This window comes from Mirounga leonina, unplaced genomic scaffold (genome assembly GCF_011800145.1).
Source record: "Mirounga leonina isolate KUSES-001 unplaced genomic scaffold, KU_Mleo_1.0 Mir_180, whole genome shotgun sequence".
NCBI classification, from domain to species: domain Eukaryota; kingdom Metazoa; phylum Chordata; class Mammalia; order Carnivora; family Phocidae; genus Mirounga; species Mirounga leonina.
In genome coordinates, this window is record NW_023270469.1 from 17389679 (window position 1) to 17414241 (window position 24563).

The window sequence follows — 24563 nt, forward strand, 5'->3', positions numbered from 1 at the left end:
GGCTTGGGATCCCCCCACTCCCCCAACATTCCAATCCCAAGATGGGGGGGCAGGGGTGTCCCACTGCGTGATGGCCCCAGCCCAGGTGTGCCAGACCCAGTTTCCACGCAGGCTGCAGGGGCGCAGGCCCTCCGGGAAGGGCAGGGTTAAGAGTGCATTCCAACTGCGGGGGAAGAAGGGGGGCGGGGGAGGGGAACGCGAAGAAGAGAAACAGACCTGGTCTGTCTGTCGGAGACACAAAGCATGGTACACAAAGGGGGCCCGAGAGGGGCGAAGGGGGCTGCCCGGGGCACGGCTCATCCCCACACCTGCGCGGGGGTTGGGGGAGGAATGTGGACGACGCATTCCTTTGCTGGGGCCAGTGGGGGAGAGCTTCCCACGTCCGGGCTGGGTGAGGAACTCAGCCGCCCCGCACCCCGACGGAGGTCTAGGTAGCAGCAGGGCGAGGAGGAGTTAGGAGGTCAGAGGGCGCTGTGCTCTCCATCCTTCTCTGTCCGCCATCCGCCCCCACGCTAGCCCCCGGGATGCTTTCGGCGCCTTCTCCACACCCGAGGCGGAGCTAGCGGCGCCCGATTTTCCCCCGCCCCAGCCTGGGCACCCCTCGCGCGGACTACTGGAGCGGCCCACGTGCGACCCCCGGCCCCGCGGTTCCACCGGGGTACCTCCGGGAAGGTCTTACCTCTCCTCTGCGCCCGGCCCAACTCCAGCTCCGCGCCTCCCGCCTCCAACGCCACTTCAGCTTTCCCGAAGCCCGCCCGGCACGGCTCGGAGGCCACGCAAGGCAGCCAGCAAACCTGCGCCTGAGGGAAGAGGGGAAAAGGGGGAGGCTGGGTCACAGGCGTGCCCGGTTCTGCGTACCCCGCCCGATATTCCTCACGGGGCTCTGCCGGGCCACCTTGGCCCCAAGGAGCCCGGCAACTCTTTCTCCTCGACGCCACCGCCGCGTGCGGACCCGCCCAGCTGGACCGCCCCGGCCGGGGCACGGGCGAGGCAGTGGAGTACCTGAAGGAGGAGAACGAGGCGGAGGGATGCGAGAAGCCCATTAGGGAGCTCCATAGCTGGAGAATGAAGGACGAAGGAGCTGCAGCCTCCGCGGGCCAGTGCTTCGCTACGCTTTCCCGGTCCCTTTGAGCGCCGCGGCCCGCGGGAGCTAGCGGGAGGGGGGGGGGCCAGGTGAGCGCAGGTGGGTGCTGATTGGTCCGGCGCCGCAGGTCCCGCCCCCTTGCAGGTGGGGCCGCCGCTGGCCTCGTGGAGACGCCCACGATATACGCCTGTATTCGTTTTATTGCCGCAATTCCGAAATGCCCACGGGGCTTTTCCGGAGCTGCTACCCGCAGGGACCCAGGCTCTGTCTCACAGATTCTGGGTTCGAGGGAAAAAACAAAACAAAAAAATCACCCCGCTTCTCAGTCTCCGCAGCACTCGAAGAAAAATGTTTTTGTGCCTTGCGGCTACAGTGGGAAAAAAGTGGAGACGCATCTGAACCCGACTGGAAACAGAGGCGCCCCATTCATACTGCCCCGAGGCACTCTGTTATCCAAAGCTTTGATGGAGGCCGGGTGTGTCGGCTACAGCGGGGGCTGCCCCCTGCCTCTTTCTCCACCTCCCCCCATGCCAGCCCGCTGAGGACACAGGAGTAAGGTTGAAAACTGGCAGTGAGGTGCAGAGAGGCCGCGCTTCAGACTCTGCTGGAACTTGCGGAAGACTCATTACTTCCATTGTACAGCCCAACAAATGGAGCCTAGGAGAGAAGGCCCCAGAGTTCAGAGGCTGTCGTGGCGCCAAAGGGGGCGAGTAGACGGGCTTTTTATTAGCCCCATCATCTCCTGGGACCCCCCTCCCCCATTAAACACAAATGATTTTCTCAACTTTACGTAAAATATAAAGACTTAAAAAAGACATTTTTAAAAACGCAGCTGTTTTTATTGGTCTGAAATACTGAATACAATTTTTTTTTAAGATTTTATTTATTTGACAGAGAAAGACACAGCGAGAGAGGGAACACAAGCAGGGGGAGTGGGAGAGGGAGAAGCAGGCTTCCTGCGGAGCAGGGAGCCCAATGCGGGGCTCGATCCCAGAACCCTGGGATCATGATCTGAGCCCAAGGCAGACGCTTAACGACTGAGCCACCCAGGTGCCCCGTACTGAATATAATCTAACTGAAAACTGGGCAAGCGGCCGTCCAGCGAACCTCCCACATAAGCAGCTCTCCTACCACCCCCCCTCTTCTTAAAAGAAAGACGGATTCGTCCCTCTACTTTATTTTTTAAGATTTTATTTATTTGACAGCACAAGCAGGGGGAGCTGCAGAGGAAGAGGGAGAAGCAGGCTCCCAGCTGAGCAGGGAGCCCAGTGTGGGACTCGATTCCAGGACCCTAGGATCATGACCTGAGCCGAAGGCAGACTCTTAACTACTGAGCCACCCAAGTGCCCCTTGTCCCTCTACTTTAGACCTGAAGTGCTTTCTTTTTCATGACACACAGTGAGTGGGCCCTGGACACAGAAAATGTCCTGAGACTCAGTCCCTCCACCCTGCATACCCTCTCCTCACCAAGCTGAGCTTTCCCAATGTCGTGTTCCCTGAGACCTCTCCACTTTCCGAGCTGCCCTGAGAACCCAGGCTGACACCTCCTTGTTCTCTCCTTCTTCCTCCCCAGCTCAGATTCAGGGGTTTGAGGAGGAGACTGGAGTCTGTAATTATAGATTTTTTGACTCTCAAGGGCCAACCTGGTGGCCTGCCTGTCTTTCCAACCACTAGACCTGTGGCTAAGAGGAAAATGGTTTGTGCTGGGACCGTGGGAGTTCTCTCTCCGAGCACTGGCTCTGGGGCCATACTGCTTGTGTTCAACCCTGTGTTCAACCATGATTAGTACTATGGCCTCAGGCAAGTGAAATAACCTCTTTGAGGCTCAGTTCTGCCTGCATTAAGACTTTTGCCCTCGGGCGCCTGGGTGGCTCAGTCGTTAAGCGTCTGCCTTCGGCTCAGGTCATGATTCCAGGGTCCTGGGATCGAGTCCCACATCGGGCTCCCTGCTCCGCGGGAAGCCTGCTTCTCCCTCTCCCACTCCCCCTGCTTGTTTCCTGCTCTCACTATGTCTCTGTCAAATAAATAAATAAAATCTTTAAAAAAAAAAAGACATTTGCCCTCTAAAGTACTAGGATTAAATGAATTAATACATATAAACAAGGATTCATTAATACATTTAAAACGCTGAACTCAGGGGCGCCTGGGTGGTTCAGTTGTTAAGTGTCTGCCTTCCGCTCAGGTCATGATCCCAGGGTCCTGGGATGGAGCCCCGCATCGGGCTCCCTGCTCAATGAGAAGCCTGCTTCTCCCTCTCCCACTACCCCCTGCTTGTGTTCCTTCTCTCGCTAGGTCTCTCTCTGTCAAATAAATAAACAAAATCTTTAAAAAAAAAAATTAAAACACTCAACTCAGTACCTGGCACAGAGCAAGTGCCCAAACATTGCTTGGTATTACTGCTTTAGGATCTGGCTCATTTGTCCTCCGCCTCGTGAGTGGTTTCTGTCCTTCTTAGCACCCTCACATTCCCCAAACTAAGAAATGTAACCCTTCAATTTCACGGCTGATGGTAAAAGCAAGCAATTGGTATCTGGTATTAAGCTTGGTTATCCGGCTTAAAGTCCCAGCGGCTGGGGGTTGGGCATGGACAAAGCGCTGGAAAAGCCAGAGGCAGCTCGCTGAGCTCCACTCCTCGATAGCCTCGGTCTCCCGCAGGGGTCGCTTTCCGTGCCCGAGGGCAGGTTAGCTTGCGTGCAGGGGCGCATCTTTGCAGCGAAGGCCCCAGATGGTACCCAGTGGCTTCGCCTAGCCTCGCCTAGCAGGTTCCGCTGAACCCGCAAGGAACCAGATGAAGCCATTAAGTGGAGCGTTAAACACAGATGAGCCTCGAGATACAAGCCCTAATTAAGTAAATACCCGACTGGAGGGCTGTTGAACGCACTAATTTCCGCCTCCTTCTCGGGCACTCAGCATTCTGGGCGGGGGCGAGGAGAGGAGAAATTGAGAGTCAGCTCTTCTGCCTTCAACTTGGACCACGCTTCTGTCTTCTCCATAGCCCCCTTGTCGTTCGTTCATTCATTCATTCATTCATTCATTCATTCATTCATTCATTCATTCATTCATTCATTCATTCAACAAATTCTCGCTGATGGCCTGCTCTGTGGAGGAGATACAACAGTGAACAAAACAAACAGCTCTGCGCTCTTGCACCTTCCATCCCTGACTGTGCACGTGGGGGGGGGGGGAGGCGCGCCTTGAGGAAAATAACCAAATAAGTAAATATATGTTAGATAATAGGTGCTGTGTAGATGAACAAAGAGGAAATGGGAAGTGCCAATTAATGAAAGAGAAAGTAGGGGCACCTGGCTGGCTCCCTTGGTGGAGCCTGTGACTTTTTTTTAAAGATTTTATTTATTCATTTGAGAGAAAGAGAGAGCATAAGCAGGGAGAGAGGCAGAGGGAGAGGGAGAAGCAGACTCCCCGCTGAGCAGGGAGCCCAACAAGGGGCTGGATCCCAGGACTCTGAGATCATGACCTGAGCTGAAGGCACAGGTTTAACCATCTGAGATTCTTGATCTCAGAGTTCAAGGCCCACAATGGGCAAAGAGACTACTTAAAAAACAACAAAAAACATATGAGACAGAAGGTAGGGTTGGAAATTGTACATAACGTGATCCAGGTGTTTCAGTCAGGGTCCAGCAAGAGACAGAATCCAGGTCAGAGGGTTCAAGTCTTAGTGAGGAGCCTAGAGGAATGGGCAGGGTTCAGAGAATCAAAAGGGATATTGAGGCTCCGGGGACCAACAACAACAGAGAGGCCTTAGAACTTTGAGGACTGAAGGGCAAGGGAGGAAATGATGTCACTGAGAGTTGGGAGTCGGGGGGAGCTGGAAAGTGGAGGAAGGACTACCCCTCCCAAATGCAGCTGCTGTCTGGCCACCCGGCCAAGCAGGTAGGATGTAGGAAAACTCCAACATCTTTCTCCTTTTGCCATTCATCTCCTGGCAGCACCTCCCATGGGCCAAACCCACCCAGAAGCCTGAGGGCAGGAAAGCCCAGGTGGTATGGTCTCTAGGGGTTATTCTCTCCAGTCCCAGGGCAGGATGGGGAAAGCAGAAAATGGATGAGGGGTGGGTGAGCAATGGGGAAAGTCAAGAGGCCTCAGTGAGAAATGGACATTTGAATAATACCTGAAGGAAATGAAGAAGCAAGTTACAGTAAGGATATCTGAAGAAAGAGTATTCCAGGCTGACAAACCCAAGCAAAGGCCCTGAGGCAGTAGGTTACTTGGGACAGAAAAAAATCATAATAAAAAATAAAAGCCAGAATGGCTGAAGTGGAGTGACAAGTAGCAAATGAGTCAGAGTTGGGAGGGTGGGGAGCAAATCTTGCACAGCATCATAGGCCATTGTAAAAACTTACTGAGTGGGAGGGGAGAAAGACCCTGGAGGTTGTGAGCAGAGGCAAGATGTTGAGACCACATGGAATGGGGGTAGAAGCCGGGAGGTCACCGGGGATTCTACTGCAATCATCCAGGCAGAAACCGAAATAGCTTGGTTTAGGGTGGACTTTGTAGAAGGGATAAGAAATTATCAGATTAAAAAACACCCAGAAAATAACAAGTGTTGGCAAGGATGTTGAAAAATTGGAACACTTGTGCGCTGTGGGTGGGAATGGAAAATGGTGCAGCCACTATGGAAAACAGCATGGCGGTTCCTAAATAAATTAAAAATAGAATTTCCATATGATCTAGCAATTCCACTCTGGTTACATACTCAAAAGAATTGAGAGCAGGGACTCAGATATTTGAACATCCATGTTCATAGCAACATTATTTGCAATAGCCAAGAGGAAGGAGCGATCCAAGTGTCCATCCACAGATGAATGAATAAACAAAATGTTCACTAGGTACAGAGTTTCAGTTTTGCATAATGAAAAAAGTTCAGTGGATGGATGGTGGTGATGGTTGCACAACAGTGTGAATGTACTTAATGCCACCTAACTGTAGGTTATATGAATTTTACCATGATTTTTTTTTTTTATATGAGAGAGAGAGAATGAGAGACAGAGAGCATGAGAGGGAGGAGGGTCAGAGGGAGAAGCAGACTCCCTGCCGAGCAGGGAGCCCGATGCGGGACTCGATCCCGGGACTCCAGGATCACGACCTGAGCCGAAGGCAGTCGCTTAACCAACTGAGCCACCCAGGCGCCCCTGAATTTTACCATGATTTTTAAAAAGTTTCTAAAAAAGTGATTAGAATCTGGGTATATTTTAAATCTATTGCCAGGGTGCCTGGCTGGCTCAGTCAGTAGAACATGCGACTCTTGATCTCGGGGTTGGAGATAGAGCCCCAAGTTGGGTGTAAAGATTACTTAAAAAAAAATTTTTTTTTTTAAATAAAGATATTGCCAACAATAAGATTGGCCAAACGGGTACTGCTCAGATCCTCCCTGGGATCCCTTTAATGATTCCTTAGCTCCCCTTTTTCGGCTTCTGTGTGCTGATGCCCCCTTCAGAGACCTGCCCACCTGCTATTGTCCCCTTCCCTCTGCTCCTCCCCCTGCTCGTGTTCTCTCTGTCTCTCTCTCAAGTAAATAAATTTAAAAAATCTGGGGCACCCGGTGGCTCAGCTGCTTAGGTGTCTGCCTTTGGCTTAGGTCATGATCCCAGGGTCCTGGGATCAAGTCCTGTATCGGGTTCCTTGCTCGGTGGGGAGCCTGCTTTTCCCTCTGCCTGCCAGTTCCCCTGCTTGTGCTCTCTCCCTCTCTCGCTGTCAAATAAATAAAATAAAATCTTAAAAAAAAAAGACATCAACAAGATGTAACTGATAAGCATCTGACAGGGTGCTAGATGCATAGTAGAAGCAAAACCAGTGCAGGTTGCCTGACCCACCTCACAGAGCTGAGGTGAGATCCAATGAGCTAACATAGAGCTAAGTGTTTAGCGAAGTATCATACAAATAATACAAGTCATAATAAAATCAACTACTACCATTTCCTGAGCACACACCGTATTCAGACTCTGTACTACTAATTACTTTCATGCATGAAATCATTTGAATCCTCACAACTCTACACAGTTCATATTATTCGCTTTCACAGACGAGGAAACTGGGGTTAAGTCCCCCAAGACCACACACTAAGGCAGAGACAAAGCTGCAGTGTAACCCAGTTCTGCCTCACTCCAAAACTCACTGCCTGAACCAGTTGCCAAGCTGCTATCCATCAATAATTGCTGGAAGAATGAATTTGTGAAGCAGGTTTTTGGTATATCAGGAAGAATTCCATAATATTCAATCCTTTCTCTTAAAAACCTCTTAAAATAAACATATTTGCCCCTGGTTCAAGGTTAAATTCTGGGTCCTGCAAGAAACATTTAGAAAGAGCTTTTCTGCCCATTTTTGGTAGCAAAATTCCCAGATCTCCCCTCCCACACAGCACACTTAGGGGGTTGTGTCCCAAAGACAAGCGGGTATTTTGCAGTCTTTTTCTAGGAAGTAGCCTTAAAACTGGGTGAGGCCCTATTTCCTGTCCCTCCCCTCCAACTGCCCAGTGCTCTGCACAAGTGATTCCATAGTCTTACTTCTTTAGATTTGTTCTTGATTTCTCTGGGACCCTCCTTTTTTCTGGTGAGGTCACTGGCCAGCACCTTCCATCTATCACTTCTGAAGCCGGCAAGGTGCTGAGGCAGCTGATCCCCAGGCAAGAAACCTGATCCATATAATATACCTTCCCTTTCCTTGAGTCTTGGGAGGGGCTGTGCTGCCTTTAGCATCAGTGAATTTTTGCCAAGGCCTGAGCTGTCAGTTTCCAGAGATCAGAGGCCAAGCATTTACGTATGCGTGTACATTGAGCGCACAGAATCAATTAATCAATGAGCACTCACAAAGCCCCGAAGACCCGTGGTTGGCTAAGGTCTAGAAATTTTGAGAACTATATGGCCAAAAAGGGCCTTAAAGAAAATAATAACAAAATAATAATAATAATAATAATCTGTCCTCAAAGCCATTCTTCATCCTTCCCCTGAGAGGCACTGGTGACCTGCAGATTAGGTTTCCCAGGATCACTTGAGAGATGACTTCCTGCTGGGGTCAGCCAATGGGAAGCACTAGTGGGAGACTGGAGGGCAGGACAGTGGAAAAGCCAGGGTATTTATTCTCCTGCATCAGTGTCTTAGCAATGGCTGTGTCTTGTTTATAGCTCCAGCTGTGGGTCCAGGTTCTGCCAGACTCTGGGCTCCAGTAACACCACCTTTTCCCTCTCTTCTTCCTGCTAAGTGGTGGATGACTTCTTGCTGCCTAATCTATAGGTTACATTACTGTCCCCTATTTGACTTCTCAGCCTCTCCATCACCTCTGCATTAAGTTCCCTCTGCTTTATTTTATTCTTTTTTAAGATTTTATTTATTTGTCAGGGAGAGAGAGAGCACAAGCAGGGGAGTGGCAGGCAGAGGGAGTAGAGAAGTAGGCTCCCTGCTGAGCAAGGAGCCCTATGTGGGACTCCATCCCAGGACTGTAGGATCATGTCCTGAGCCAAAGGCAGACACTCAACTGACTGAGCCCAAGGTGTCCCAAGTTCCCTATGCTTTAAAGACTCATGGTGGTTTTGCCTTCCCTATTGGACCTTGACTGATAGAAGAGTTAAAACTTACACAGTACTTACTATGGGTCAGACAGTGTTCTAAGTGCATTATAAAAATTAACTTACTCGGGGCACCTGGGTGGCTCAGTCGTTAAGCGTCTGCCTTCGGCTCAGGTCATGATCCCAGGGTCCTGGGATCAAGACCCGCATCGGGCTCCCTGCTCCGCGGGAAGCCTGTGTCTCCCTCTCCCACTCCCCCTGCTTGTGATCCTGCTCTCACTGTGTCTCTCTCTGTCAAATAAATAAATATAAATAAATAAAATAATAAAATAAAATAAATTAACTTACTCAATTCCACCATCTGAGGAATGATTACATTTTACAGAATATATTTTGCATTTACATCTTACAAAACTGAGGTGCAGAGAATTTGATCTACCCTAAATAACATCCCAAATTTGGATACATATCAAAAATTGCCCAGGAAGCCAATTAAAGATAGAGGAGGTGATGGATGCCATCCTAGCCCTACTGAATCAGTCCATGGGGCCCAGGAATCTGGATATTTAAAAGCTCCCCAGGTGATTCTGATGCAGCTAACCCAGCAGCCCTCCTTGAACTGCTATTCAGGAAACCCTGACCTTGTTTTGGTGATGAGGACACCTAGATCCAGATCAGGAAAGTGACCTGCCCATGGTTGCACAGCAAGCTCTATGGTAGACAAAAACACTGCCAAGGATATCACCTTCAAGGTCACATGGCTGGTTTCTGATGTTTGGACATGGCTTTCTCCAGGAGCCATCTGAAGCCACTTATTATTAGAAATGTTTTGGAGGGGCGCCTGGGTGGCTCAGTTGGTTAAGCGACTGCCTTCGGCTCAGGTCATGATCCTGGAGTCTCTGGATCGAGTCCCGCATCGGGCTCCCTGCTCGGCAGGGAGTCTGCTTCTCCCTCTGACCCTCCCCCCTCTCATGTGCTCTCTCTCATTCTCTCTCTCTCAAATAAATAAATAAAATCTTAAAAAAAAAAGAAATGTTTAGGAAAATTCAGCGTGTAAACAGACATATGTGCAGGATTGCTAAGCAGCTGATCAGTGTTTGGAAAAGAAAAAAAGAGGCAGCTTAATCCACTTAATCTTATTTTCAGTCTTTTCTGAATAACTTCAGGGAGTTCATTAATCCTTCCCCCATTCTAACCTTCTCCATTCTGACCAAGACTGTGGTTGGGCCAAGAATCTATACCTTTTAACAGGGGCCTGAGGTGATCTGACAATTCGGAAGCTATGATCAAAATCCTAAAAGCCCAGAATCTAAATGGAGTTTGTAATAACCAACCCCATAAGGGCTGGGTTTTTGTTTTCTCCCTGCACCCCACTGCTATATTCCCAGCACCACCCACAGTGCCTGGCACACAGTAGCTGCTTAATATTTATTGAATGAAATAAAAGTAATACTTTTTCTTACATTTTGAAAATATTTTCTGTACAGTTATTCCTTGATCCCCACAATGGACAGAATAGATACCAGAGTCCTCATTTTACAGAAGATGAAGTTGAGTTCATAGAGACTGGGTGACTTACCAGGTCACACAGCTAATGAGAAGTGTTAGAAGCTCTCTCCATGAAATTCTCCCCTCCCAGCTGATGGTGATGAGGGGGAACATTAAGTGGGAAGATGCAAATATGAATGAAGAATAAACTATCAGACTTCAGCTCAAGTAAGCTGATAAGGGTAAGAAATTCTAGCATTTCGCTGGAGGAGGATATTGGAGGCTCAAAAATTCCAGCGGATACACAAATCTCTCTATCTCTGGACTCTGAACTTTACTTAGTCATCAGTTCAAGCAGCCCTTGCTTGCCTGCTTTACTGGTAATAGTAACATCTCCTTATTGCATATCATTAAATGCTAAACGCTTTGCGCATCTTATTCTATCACCTCTCTCCTGGACCACTGCAATAGCCTTCTGTAGTCTCCCTCCAATCTGTTTTCTGCATTATTGTCAGACTGATCATTTAAAACTGCCCCAAGTCTTGGAGGCCTGGGTGGCTCAGTCAGTTAAGCATCTGACTCTTGATTTCAGCTCAGGGTCATGTGATGGAGCCCCCCCACCCCCAGTCTGGGCTCTGCACTCAGTGGGGAGTCTGCTTCCTCCTTCTCCCTCTCCCTCTGCCCCTCCCCCCACCTCTAAAATAAATAAATAAATCTTTAAAAAAATAAAACTGCCAAGTCTGATCATTTTGTCTCTCTGATTAAAATCCCTAAAAGCCTACCCACTGTGCTCTGTCAAGGTTCTGCCTCGTCTAGCCCCCACTTTCCTCTCCATTCATTACATTGAAGAAATATTTATTGAGGGCCAACCACCTGTCAGATGCTATTTTGGGCATTGGGGGATGCAGCAGTAAATCAAACAAGGCCCTTGCTTTCATGGAGTTTATAATAAAAAAGTAGATAAGTAAACAAACAAGATAATTACAGACAATTCAAAGTGCTAAGATGGGGGTGCCTGGGTGGCTCAGTCGGTTAAGGGTCTGCCTTTGGCTCAGGTCATGATCCCAGGGTCCTGGGATCAAGTCCCACATCAGGCTCCCAGCTCCGTGGGGAATCTGCTTCTCCCTCTCCCTCTGCTGCTACCCTCTCTGTCTGTCAAATAAATAAATAAAATCCTTAAAAGAAAGAAAGAAAGAGCTAAGATGGAAATAAAGTAACAAGATAGTCTCTGGGGAAGCCCATTTCTGATAGAATGGTCAGGACAGCTGTTCTGAGAAGGCAACACTGAAGCTAAGATGTGAAGGTCGAAAAGGGGCCAGTCATGGGAAAGTTGGGAGAAAGTATTCCAGGCAGAAGGAACAGCATGTGCAAAGGTCCTGAGGTAAGCAACTTCTAGAAACCAGGAACAAAGTAGTCAGTGTGACTGAAGCAGAATGAGTCAGAGAGAGATGAGGTAAGATTGGAGACACAGGTGAAAGCCAGATCATACAGGGCTCTGCAGCCATAGAAAGTGGTCTTTTATTCCAGGAAAAAAAAAAAGCTACTGAAGAATTTTAAGCAGAGGAGGAATATGATCTGATTTATATTTATATTTTGTAACAATCCTTCTGGCTGCTGTGTGAAAATGAATTCAGGGCGCCTGGGTGGCTCAGTCGTTAAGCGTCTGCCTTCGGCTCAGGTCATGATCCCAGGGTCCTGGGATCGAGTCCCACCCACATCGGGCTCCCTGCTCAGCGGGAAGCCTGCTTCTCCCTCTCCCACTCCCCCTGCTTGTGTTCCTGTTCTCGCTGTCTCTCTCTGTCATATAAATAAATAAAATCTTTAAAAAAAAAAAAAAAGAAAATGAATTCAGGGCAGGAGAAATGAAAGTAAGGGACAAGAGAGGAGGCTGGTGCTGGACCCAGAAAAGAGATGACAAGCTTACCTGGGACCATAGGAGAAGATGGAGTAGAGTGGTCAGATTCTTGATAGAGCTTTGGGGTGAAATTGACAAGATGTGACGATAGAGTCATTTTGAGGATGAAGGAAAAGAGGAGATGGTGCTATTTAGGGAGAAAGAATCAGGTGCATGAGGAATCAAGAGTTCCGTCTGGATTGTGAAGTTGGCCAGACGCAGATGTTGAGTTCACCATGGACCGCGGATGGGTATCTCCAAACAGATGATACTTAAACACATTGGATTAGCCCTGATGCGCTCTGACATTTGAAGACTGGGCAGAGGAGGAGCAACTAAGAGAGGCGAAAGGAAAACCAGAAGACTAAAGTCCACAAATGAAAGGGTTTCAGAAAAGAGGAGGTGATCAGCTGGGTCAAAGCTGCTGGGAAGCCATGAAAGATGTGGTCAGGGATATGTCCATTGAATTTGGCTGCTTGAGGTCACTGGGAGCACAGTTTCACGGGAGAATCAACCCAGAAACCAGACTGGATTAGACAGAACAGTAAATTAGAGGTGAGGAAGCATGTACAGACAAATCTTTTCAAATTTTCCTTCAACAGGGGTATAGCTACAGGTGTGTGTGGAGCCAAGTGAGGGTTTGTTTTTTTAGATAGAATTTACTAGAACCATGTCTCCAAACTTCAGTCATTGAAGGATCGTCTTTGTTTCTGCCCCATCCTTACACCACAGGTACTCTATACTTAAAATTAGTCTTAAAATTAACTCACTTTTAGGGGTGCCTGGATGGCTCGGAACTTCAAGGAATTTCTGTTGTTGTTGTTATGGCCTATGTGATTTAAAACCACCTAATAACAGGACTGTACTCAGAAATACTTCTTAGAACATTTTTTTTTTTAATTGAGAAATAACTTATGCCTGGTTTAGTGAACAAATCTTAAATGTAGACCCTGAATAATTTTTGCACAAACAGGCAGAGGGAGAAGCAGGCTCCCGCCGAGGAAGGAGCCCAATGTGGGACTTGATCCCGCAACCCTGGGTTAGGGTTAGTGAGCCGAAGGCAGATGCTTAACCCCCTGAGCCACCCAGGTGTCCCAAGCTCAAGAATTTTCTAGCAAGGAGGCCAGGGTCAGCCTTCAAACATAACAAAGTATGTGTTCTCATGGAATTAACAGTTTGCTCCTCCTAATATCCCTAGTGCCTAGCGCAGTGCTAGTACATAGTAGGTGCTCTTTTTCTTCTTTTTTTTTGCTTTACCTATATTTTTTTTCTATTAGTTTTCTACAAAGAATGTGTTATTTGTGAATTAAAAACCAGTCCTATCCAGGGCACCTGGCTGGCTCAGTTGGTAGAGCATGAGACTCTTGATTTCGGGGTTGTGAATTTGAATCCCACGTTGGGTATAGAGATTACTTAAAAATAAAATCTTAAAAAAAACCCAAAAAACAGTCTTATCTGAACTCCAATTTTCCAGAGTATCTAATCCAGAACTTATCAATGAAAACCAGAAAGAACAAGGTCAGGATCTCCCTTTGGCTGTGAAGCCCTAGACTGAAAAGAGAGAAGTGTCCAAACAGGAGCATCCAGGAGCAGGTCTCCTGATTCCAAGCCTCCCCCCACCTACTAACCTGTATTTTGTAGGTCTTTGCTCTCACACCCTCATACACAATAGTTAAGGACATCAGAACCAATTCACTAAAACAGGGACAGCAAGACAAAACATCACCTGAAGTCTTTAAAAATTTAAAGAGTCTGATAAAGTCCTCCATTTGGCATCTGCCATGATAGGAAATAGCCTCCGGCATGTGCCTCTGTTGTTTTCCCTTTTCCAGACACCTTCTGTACAAACACACACCCCGCCCCCCCGCCATGGTTTACCATCAGCTCCTTGTAGGAGGGTGGCAGGGCCCTTTGTGGGAGGACTCGGAGGATGGGGAAACCCTTTATATTCAGACGCGTGAAACTAATGAGTTGATACTCTCCAAGCACGTTGAGGATCAAAGCTTTGATCTGAAACTTTAGCAAGAATACAGCCACCTGTGGGCATAGGTGGGCCCAAGCTGGGAGGCCCTGGAGAGCAATGCCAGGGGCTGTGCACACCCGGCTGAGCCTGCCTGCACGACCAGACAGGTGTCAGGGCTGGCTGGAGAAGGCCAGGTCCCCAAGCTGCATGCAGGAAGAATTTGGAACCATTGTAATTAAATTAATTACAGGCATTTGGGGGGTGGGGTGGGGTGGGGTGGAAGTAAAGGACAAGGAAGAAGAAAACATTCCCACCAAGCCAAATTAACCATGTTAGAGTTTTTAGCTTTAGTTTGCTCCCAAAATGATGCAACCAGTTTTCTTTTTGTATAAGAAATAAGAATATTGTGATTAAAGCAAAAATACTGGATTTCTGCATAGAAATCCATTATCTTAACCTTTAAAGAGGCAAACACCGAGAGGTAGTTTATGTGCTCCTCCCCACATTTAAAAACACTTTTGCATAATTGTAATAGCCTGACAACTTGCTTTTTCCATACAATCTTATTTTTAAGAAGTGTCTAAATCGACATGCATGAATTTACTCCTTTTTCACTTCCAGCACATGCATAGACCACATTTTGTTGGTGGTCATGTAATACCAATAGCCAATACTTAAGAGCATTCCTCTCTACCAGAAAGGATCCCAAGTCCTCTCTGTACATCAACCCCTTGAATTCTTCACCTAGGAGGACACAGGGATAAATCAAATTTCTCATTGTCACACAGCTGGTAAGTAGCAGGGTACGATTTGGGGCCCAGGCCTGGGGCCAAAGTTCAGGCTCTTACCCACTGCACTGTCCAGCCTGCCCTTGAGTTGCTTCCCAAGTTTTGATCTTTCAGGCAAGTGACTCAAGTATTGTATCAATTAGCTATTGCTGGGGAACAAACCATCCCTAAAACGTAGTGGCTTAGAACAGTAACAGTTTGTTATTTCTCATGATTCTGTGGGTTGACAAGATGGCTCTTCTGATCTTACCTAGACTCACTTAGTAGCTGTGGTCAGCTGGCAGCTTGGCTACTCAGCCTATAATGGCCTCAATCACATGTCCGAAGCCTCAGCTGGGATTTCTGGCCTTCTCTTTCCAGCTGGATTTCTTCAGAAGATGGTGGAAATCTTCCAAGAGAGTGAGAACAGAAGCTGTAAAGTCTTGGCAACAGCCATTTCTGCTGCATTCTTTCTGTTAAAGGAAGTCACAAGACCAGCTCCCATTCAAAGGGTGGGAAAACAGACCCCCTCTCCGATGGGAGGGAATGCAAAGAATTTGTGGCCACCTTTCATCTACTAAAGTAACCATCCTCATATATACTCCTGGTGCATAGGCAGTGTGTGGGTCTCTAAAGTGTGTACCAAGAAGGAGAATTGCCAGAACTGGATTTTCCAACTTGGGTTTTTTCGTTACTCAAATTTTTTTTTTTTTTTAAGATTTTATTTATTTATTTGACAGAGAGATAGAGAGCACAAGTAGGCAGAGCGGCAGGCAGAGGGAGAGGGAGAAGCAGATTCCCCGCTGAGCAGGGAGCCCGATGCGGGGCTCGATCCCGGGACTCCGGGATCATGACCTGAGCCGAAGGCAGATGCTTAACCATCTGAGCCACCCAGGTGCCCCACAAGTTTTTATTTTGATGAAGTCCAATTTATCTGTTTTTTCTTTCCTCATGTTTTTAGTGTCATATCCAAGAAATCATTACCTAATACCAGGTTATGAAAATTTACACCTATGTTTTCTTCTAAAAGTTTTACAGTTTTAGCTCTTACATGTAGGTCTTTGATTCAATTTCAGTTCATTCTTAAATATGGTGTGAGGTAAGGGTCCAGCTTCATTTCTTTGGATATCCAATACCATTGCTGAAAAGACTGTTCTTTCTCTATCAGGTAGTCTTTGGATCATTGTTGAAAATCAGTTGGGTACCATTACAATATCAAATAGTAAGAATAACAGCCACATCCTTGCCTTGTTCCTAGTTTGGGAATAATTCTATTATTTCACCATTATGTATGCTATGTGATATGTGTATTATCAGGAACAGGAATTTCTCTTTGATTTGGGTTTACTAATGTTTAATCATAAATGACTATTGAATTTTATCACCCACTTTTTCCTGCAGTTATTGAGATGATCACATTTTTCTCCTTTAGCCATACCATGTGGTTTATTACATTAACAGATTTTCTGTTGTTGAAATGCCTCTGTATTCCTGGGACAACTAATTGCAATTATTTTCTATTCTGAGTTCCTTTTCTAGCTCCCTGTCTCAGATCATGCTTTGGAGGGTCAATGTTGCTTCCTGTTCTGGGTCCTCATCAAAAAAGCCAGTTTCTTAGTTGAAATGTTCTTTTAGAAGGGTCCGGAAGCTTGGATTCGCTCATTAGTGATGTGGTGGGGGTGGCCAAGTGGCTCCAGGGCAGAGCCCAGTGCTATAGACTGTATTTGCTACAGAGGACCCAGATGAACGTCACGGGCAGAGCAAGAGCAGCCTTCCCAAGTCACCTACTTCGGTCTTTAAGCAGCAGAATTCAAATTCCCTGTCCTTATCTGTAAAGTTTATTCTGTCTCATCAACATTTTTCTGGTGAAAAAGTATAACTTTTCTCATTTCATGTTCTGAGCATTCCCCATAACCAGGCACTGTGCTCCGTGATTTATATACATTATTAATAATGATGCTGGCTGGGCGCCTGGGTGGCTCAGTTGGTTGAGCGACTGCCTTCGGCTCAGGTCATGATCCTGGAGTCCCGGGATCGAGTCCCACATCGGGCTCCCTGCTCAGCGGGGGGTCTGCTTCTCCCTCTGACCCTCTTCCCTCTCGTGCTCTCTGTCTCTCATTCTCTCTCTCTCAAATAAATAAATAAAATCTTTAAAAAAAAATAATGATGCTGGCTACCATTTACTGATCCTTTAGCCAGGTGTAGGCACTGTGCTAATCGTTCCACAGTAGTATTTCATTTAATCCCCTTAGCCGCCCTATGGGGAGGTATTATCATCTCTAGTTTGCAGAAGAGGAAACTAAGGCTGAGAGAGGCTAACTTGCCGGTGGTCGTTAAGACAGAGCCAAGGTTCAAAATCAGGTTCGTCTCATTGCAGAGCCTATGCCCTCAGCCACCGCTATACGTGCTGTGCATAATTAGCGTTGTCAGCCCAAACTCCCATGATCAGTATTAAGTAGCGACAGCTCCGTGTGACCAGAGTGTGACTGAGCACTGCCAAGGGCGATTGGCTGGAGTCACTTGTGGTCTGATTGGTCTCGGTGTCAGGCCCTGACACATGCTCACATGAGGTATTCTGCAGTAACAGCTCCCTTAGGGAAACTGGTGTGTGCTTTTCTTTTTAAGCTTTTAAGAAATAATAGCTTGGGCGCCTGGGTGGCTCAGTTGGTTAAGCGACTGCCTTCAGCTCAGGTCATGATCCCAGGGTCCTGGGATCGAGTCCCGCATCGGGCTCCCTGCTCTGCGGGGAGCCTGCTTCTCCCTCTCCCACTCCCCCTGTTTGTGTTCCCTCTCTCGCTGTGTCTCTCTCTGTCAAATAAATAAACAAAATCTTTAAAAAAAAAAAAAAAGAAATAATAGCTTTATTTGTGATGTAATTAATCTACCATACAATTGCCCAATTTAAGGTGCACAATTCAGTATTTTCTGTATATCCACAGACTTGAACAACCACCACCATAATTGATTTTAGAATATTTTCATCACCCCCAGAAATACATCCAGAAGCTCTGTACCCATTAATTGGATATTTCATCTAAATGGAATCATACAATATGCGCTCTTTACTGACTGCTTTCACTTTATTTTATTTATTCTTTTTTTTAAAAGATTTTATTTTTGACAGAGAGAGAGAGTGTGTATCTATAGCATTATCAAGCTCACATTAAACATTCACCAAGGTGGGCCACATTCTGGACCATAAAACACACCTTAAAAAATTTAAAAACATAGGGTGCCTGGGTGGCTCAGTTGGTTGGGCGACTGCCTTCAGCTCAGGTCATGATCCTGGAGTCCCAGGATCGAGTCCCGCATCAGGCTCCCTGCTCGGCGGGGCATAGTTAGTGGTAAGAAACTTAAAGCTTCACCACTAAGATCAGGAACAAGGCAAGATGTCCCCTCATACTACTGCTTTTCTTTCTTGCTTTTTTTTTTTTTTAAAGATTTTATTTATTTGAGAGAGAGAATGAGAGAGAGAGCACATGAGGGGGGGAGGGTCAGAGGGAGAAGCGGACTCCCTGCTGAGCAGGGAGCCCGATGTGGGACTCGATCCTGGGACTCCAGGATCATGACCTGAGCCGAAGGCAGACGCTTAACGACTGAGCCACCCAGGTGCCCCTACTACTGCTTTTCAACACCATACTGGAAGTCCTAACTAATCCAATAAGATGAGAAAAGGAAATAAAAAGGAACAGATTGGGAAGAGAGAAATAAAACTGTGTTTGTTCACAGAGGACATGATTATTTATGCAGAAAATCAGAAAGAATCAACAAAAAACCTCCGGGAACTACATGATTAATAGCAAAGCTGCAGGGGCCCCTGGGTGGCTCAGTCGTGAAGGGTCTGCCTTCGGCTTAGGTCATGGTCCCAGGGTCCTGGGATCGAGCCCCACATCGGGCTCCCTGCTTGGCGGGAAGCCTGCTTCTCCCTCTCCCACTCCCCCTGCTTGTGTTCCCTCTCTCGTTGTCTCTCTCTGTAAAAAATAAAATAAAATCTTAAAAAAAAATAGCAAAGCTGCTGGATATAAGGTTAATATATACATATATATGTATGTCAATTTGCTTTCCTATGTTATCAGCAATGAACATGTGGAATTTGAAATTAAAAACATAATACTATTTAAGTTAGTGCTCCCCAAAATAAAATACTTAGGTATAAATCTAACAAAATATGTACAAGATCTGTCTGAGGAAGACTACAAAATTCTGATAAAAGAAATCAAAGAACTAAATAAATGAAGAGATATTCCATGTTCTTGGATAGGAAAACTCAATATTGTCAAAGGTGTCAGCTTTTCCCAACTTGATCTATAGATTCAATGCAATCCCAATCAAAATCCCAGCGAGTTATACTTGTGGATACTGACAAACTGATTCTAAAGTTTATATGGAGAAGCAAAATGAGACAGGGAAACTGAAGGGACCCCATGAAAGACTGCTTTTTTGCGGCCTCATTCTTGCTAGGACCTACAGCCCTGCTCTATACATGCCTTATGTATAGATAATGTATGTCCTCCTTTCAAAGGTCAAGGAGTTAAATGATTTCTTTGGAGTCTTCCAGCACAAGAGATAACATCTACAGAGTGACTGGGCGAGTTCATCATGTACCTCTTCCAAGACCACAGACTCACCAGACCCCTGGCTCCAGTGCATAAGTGGCTTATGGAGGACACCCTTGTTTTAACCAGTTCCTGGATGCCCGAGAAGACACATCACTGGACCACAATCCTCAATAAAAACCCCAGATCCAGAGTAAAGATGAGACTCACTCTTTCCTTTCTGAGTCTCCTGGACACTCTGTCCATATCTACATTCTCTGTATCTCTTTAATAAACTCTGCTCTCACTTCCTCTCAGTTTGCATTTGATTTCCATCCTGGGTGAAGCCAAGAATCCTCTTGGCTGGTCCTGCAGGACCCCCAGTGGGTTTCGGACCCAGCCAGCCTGCATCAAAAAGACCCAGAATAGTCAACACAATATTGAAGGAGAAGAACAAAGTTGGAGGACTGATACTAACTTCAAGACTTAATATTAATCTACAGTAATCAAGACAGTGTGATATTAACCAAAGCATGGACAAACAGATCAAGAGAACAGAACAGAGAGCCCAGAAACAGACCCACATAAAAGTAGTCAATTGATCTTTGACAAAGGAGCAAAGGGAGTACGACGGAGAAAAGAATAGTCTTTTCAACAAATGGTGCTGGGACAACTGGACATCCACATGTGAAAAAAAAATGGATATAAACATGGGCCTTACAACCCTTCACAAAAATTAACTGAAAATGTATCACAGACCTAAGGGTAAAATGTAACACTGTAAAACCCTCGTAGGAGATAAAATAGGAGGAAATCTGGATGACCTTGGGTTTGGCAATGACTTTATAGATACACCACCAAAGCCATGATCCATGAAAGAAAGAATTGATAACCTAGATTAAATTAAAATTAAAGAGTTCTCCTCTGTGAAAGACTCCTTGAAGAAAATGAAAACACAAGTCACAGACTGTATTCGTAAAAGACATATCTGATAAGGAACTGCTACCCAAAATATACAAAAAGCTCGTAAAATTCAACAAGAAAAGACCTGAGAAGAAGATAGACAGCTGGGAAATAAGCATATAAAAAGATGCTTCACATGCTGTCATCAGGGAAAAGCAAATTTTTTTTCTTAAAGATTTTATTTATTTATTTATTTGAGAGAGAGAGAAAACACAGGTGGGGGGAGGGGCAGAGGGAGAGAGAAAAGCAAACTCCCCGCTGAGCTGGGGTCCTGGGATCATGACCTGACCTCAAGGCAGATGCTTAACAGACTGAGCCACCCAGGTGCCCTGTAAATGCAAACTAAAACTACACACCTATCAGAATGGCCGGCAGGCAGAATGCTGATAACACCAAATGCTGACAAGGATGTGGAGCCACAGAAGGAAGTCTCATTCGGGCGCCTGGGTGGCTCAGTTGGTTAAGCAACTGCCTTCAGCTCAGGTCATGATCCTGGAGTCCTGGGATCGAGTCCCGCATCGGGCTCCCTGCTCGGCGGGGAGTCTGCTTCTCCCTCTGACCCTCCCCTTCTCATGCTCTCTCTCTCTCTCTCATTCTCACTCTCAAATAAATAAATAAAATCTTAAAAAAAAAAAAAGAAGGAAGTCTCATTCATGCGGATGGAACCCACACTTGGAAGAGAGTTTGGGAAACGTAGGGTTTAGCTTTCCTACATCTCCAACTAGAAGAGGGTGGAATGAGTCATTTGGAGAGAGCCAATCCACTGTACCCTGCATAGAGGTGACACCATACTACACTCCCAGAAACACAGAACTTACCAACTCCTTGAGCTTTACCAATCTAACACATGAAAAAGACTAGCTTGTTGTTTTAATTGGCATTTCTCTTATTATAGGAGAGGCTGAGGGGCGCCTGGGTGGCTCAGATGGTTAAGCATCTGCCTTCGGCTCAGGTCATGATCCCAGGGTTCTGGGTTTGAGCCCCACATTGGGCTCTGTGCTCAGCGGGGAGCCTGCTTCTCCCTCTCCCTCTGCCTGCCTGTCTGCCTACTTGTGATCTCTCTCTCTCTCTCTCTCTGTGTCAAATAAATAAATAAAATCTTTAAAATATATATATATATATAGGACAGGCTGAGCACCCTCTCTGACAGACCATCACAATGTGCATCTCTGTGAATAGAATTCAATGTGAATGCTGCCCCCTGGAGTTGTATAATATGGTTACATAGCATTTGAATTTCCTTTTGTGAATTCATGTACTTTGCCCACATGCCGGCTTCCTTTTTTCATATATTTAACTGGAAACACATGGGGCCTGAGCATGTGGCATCTCAGTACCACAGTTTTCCAAACCTAAACTTAGTACCTAGTGTGATGGTTAATTTTCTGTCAGCTTGACGCGGAGAAGGGTTGCCCAGAGAGCTGGTAAAATATTACTTCTAGACATGTCTCTGAGTGTGTTTCTGGAAGGGATTAGCATTTGAATCAGTAGCCTGAGTAAAGAAGACTGTCCTCACCAGTGCTGGTGGGCATCATCCAATTCACTGAGGGCCTAAATAGAACAAAATGCCGAGAAAGGGTGAATTTGCTTTCTGCTTGAGCTGGAGACCTCCATGGTCTCCTGCCTTCAGATATCTGCTCTCCTGGTTCTTAGGCCTCTGGACTCAAACTGGGACTTACACCATTGCTCCTCCCCACTTCTCAGACCTTTGGGTTCAAACTGGAACCACATCACCAGCTTTCCTGAGCACCAGCATACAGACTGCAGACCGTGGGGCTTCTCAGCCTCCACAAATGCATGAGCCAATCCCTCATAATAAATCTCGTTCCAGGGGCACTTGGGTGGCTCAGTCAGTTAAGCATCTGACTCTTGAGCAAGGCTCAGGTCTTTTTTTTTTTTTTTTCCCGGCTCAGGTCTTGATCTCAGGGTCGTGAGTTCAAGCCTTGCATTGAGCTCCATGCCCAGTGTGGAGCCAACTTAAAAAAAAGAAACCTCATTCTATCAGTTATGTTTCTCTAGAGAACTCTAACTAATACACCTGGTGACCCGACAACCTTTTTTTTCCCTTTGGGTCATCTCCCCCACAAAGGGACGGTCCCAGGGAAGGGTAGGGAAGAATAGCCTCAACTTGGAAATGTCACAAGCAAATCAAGTTCTGGAGCTCTAGAACTTTGAAGTTAAGTTGTAGGCAAAGTGCTTCCCCAGCACCAGTTTACACAAAATGCTAGTTTGCCTCCTGCCTGCTGCAGATTTAATTATGAATCATGCTGGATGGACAGATGAGGACACAGTGTGCCCAGTGAGCTGGGTGGCCATTTCTGCCTGCTGGGCCTGTGTTCTTGTAGTTTATAATGTCTTTTCGGGTGAATAATAACCTTGCGTTCACGCCAGGCCTTTAAGTCTTTGCTGATGACCTATACAGGCTGGAAGCCTGAGATCTCAAATTCAACAACAGGCCTTTTAAGCCTGGTCAATCAATCAGGCCACATAGAGCCACAGAAAGTACAAGCTGCTGATGCAGAAGGACCCAAGTACTCAGAGGAACACACCACTTACCTGGAAGTGCGGGGTTGAATTTTTCTTTCTCTTGAAAATGCCCAGTTCCTAGGGGGCCCTCAGGTGCTCAGTGGTAGGGCCAGCTAGTAAGAAGTATACTTAGGGCTTACCTCTAAGTTCTGATCTGATGCACCAAATTCCATCATTTTTTTTTTTTTACCAAATTCCATCATTAGATATTCATTCCTTTGGCTTAAACCTTCCCCCAGTAACCCAGTACTCCCTCCCTGACTTCTGATTATTTTCCACTTGGTCAGGCTCAAAGTGTCCCAGTCATTTTTAATCCCTTCCTGTTTTCTTCCCTTCTACCCCTCCCTCATCCAATTAATCATGAAGTCTCCTTGATTATTCCTTCAGAGTCTCTCTGGGGAAGGCCTCGTGGAGCGCTAAGAATACTGGTTGTGTGACCTTGAGCAAGTGATTCAAACTCTCTCTGAACCTTAGTTTCTTCACCTGTAAAGTGAAGCTGATGACAGCCTCTCTCACAGGGTCTTTTGTAAAGATAAAAATAATACATGGTTATTTAAAAAAACACACACACCCACACACAACACCATTTCCCCAGAAGCCTCTTTGACTAACTATTGTCAAGCTTAGAGATTTATAAGATTCTTTGTATATGTATTTTAAAACACACATACAGATAATACATGGTTTTATAAAAATGAGATCATATTCCATATTTTGAAAAAAGCAATGTAGCCCAAGCTGGTCCTTCCTTTCTGTTTCCTCCTCCACAAGCCTAATTCAAGTCCTTATTCATTTCTGTGACAGCTTAACTTCTTTTTTTTTTTTAAGATTTTTATTTATTTATTTGACAGAAAGAGATACAGCGAGAGAGGGAACACAAGCAGGGGGAGTGGGAGAGGGAGAAGCAGGCTTCCCGAGGAGCAGGGAGCCCGATGTGGGGCTCGATCCCAGGACCCCGGGACCATGACCTGAGCCGAAGGCAGACGCTTAATGACTGAGCCACCCAGGCGCCCCAGCTTCTTAACTTCCTAACCAGCTTCCCTGCCTTCCACCCCACTTGCAGTTTTCCTCTGTCCAAAACATCCTCCTCCTCACTGCTGCTGCTCAGGTTAATTTTAATAAAACACTCTTTAGATTATGACCTCTTCATGCTCAAAAACCTTCTATGGCTCCCATTGTCTTTGAGTATTGAGTCCCAACTCCTGGCAATGAAGGCTCTCCTAAACTGATCCAAACCTGCCAGTTCAACAGGCATTTCCCTAGTGCCCACTGTGCACCAGCCTCAGGCTTGGCTCAGGGATGGGGATTCAGCAATGAATAAGATGTAGTCTCCTCCACCATCCAGTGGGAAGTCAGACAGATGAACAGACATTTTCTATAATACATGGTAAACAGTAGGATAAAGGTAATCTCAGGGAGCTACAGGATCTTCAGGAAGTGTCCCTTTCTGGTCATGTCCTCAGCCCCTCTCATCCAGATCCTCCCTATTCTGTATCCCACACATATCCTGGCAACTCTATCTTTACCTTCAAGTGGGTAGGGCCTGTGACTCGGATAATAACACCTGCTGCACATTATTCCATTCATTTGTTGGGCCACTGCCAAAACTGCATCTCTTCAAGGGCATCAATAGTACAATGGATAAATCAATTGATAGAATCACTCGGTGGAACACTGCAGGGCAATGAGATGAATGGGCTACAAGGACGTGCAGTAACATGGATGAATCTCACAGGCCTAATGTTGAGTGACAGAATCCAGACACAGAAGGGTACATAGCATTATGATCCCATTTACATAAATTTAAGCATAGGCAAAACTAAT

The 24563-nt window shown here is 46.3% G+C and overlaps 1 protein-coding gene across 1 annotated transcript in view; it reads right to left on the bottom strand.

Annotated features, from left to right (window-relative positions):
* Nucleotides 1-24563, bottom strand: part of CDH3 (cadherin 3) — a 117720-nt gene that overhangs the window by 44806 nt on the left and 48351 nt on the right. The window contains exon 6 of the mRNA XM_035024904.1: nt 680-800. Within this exon, the coding sequence (XP_034880795.1) occupies nt 680-800 (121 nt within the window). The remainder of the gene's footprint in view (nt 1-679; nt 801-24563) is intronic.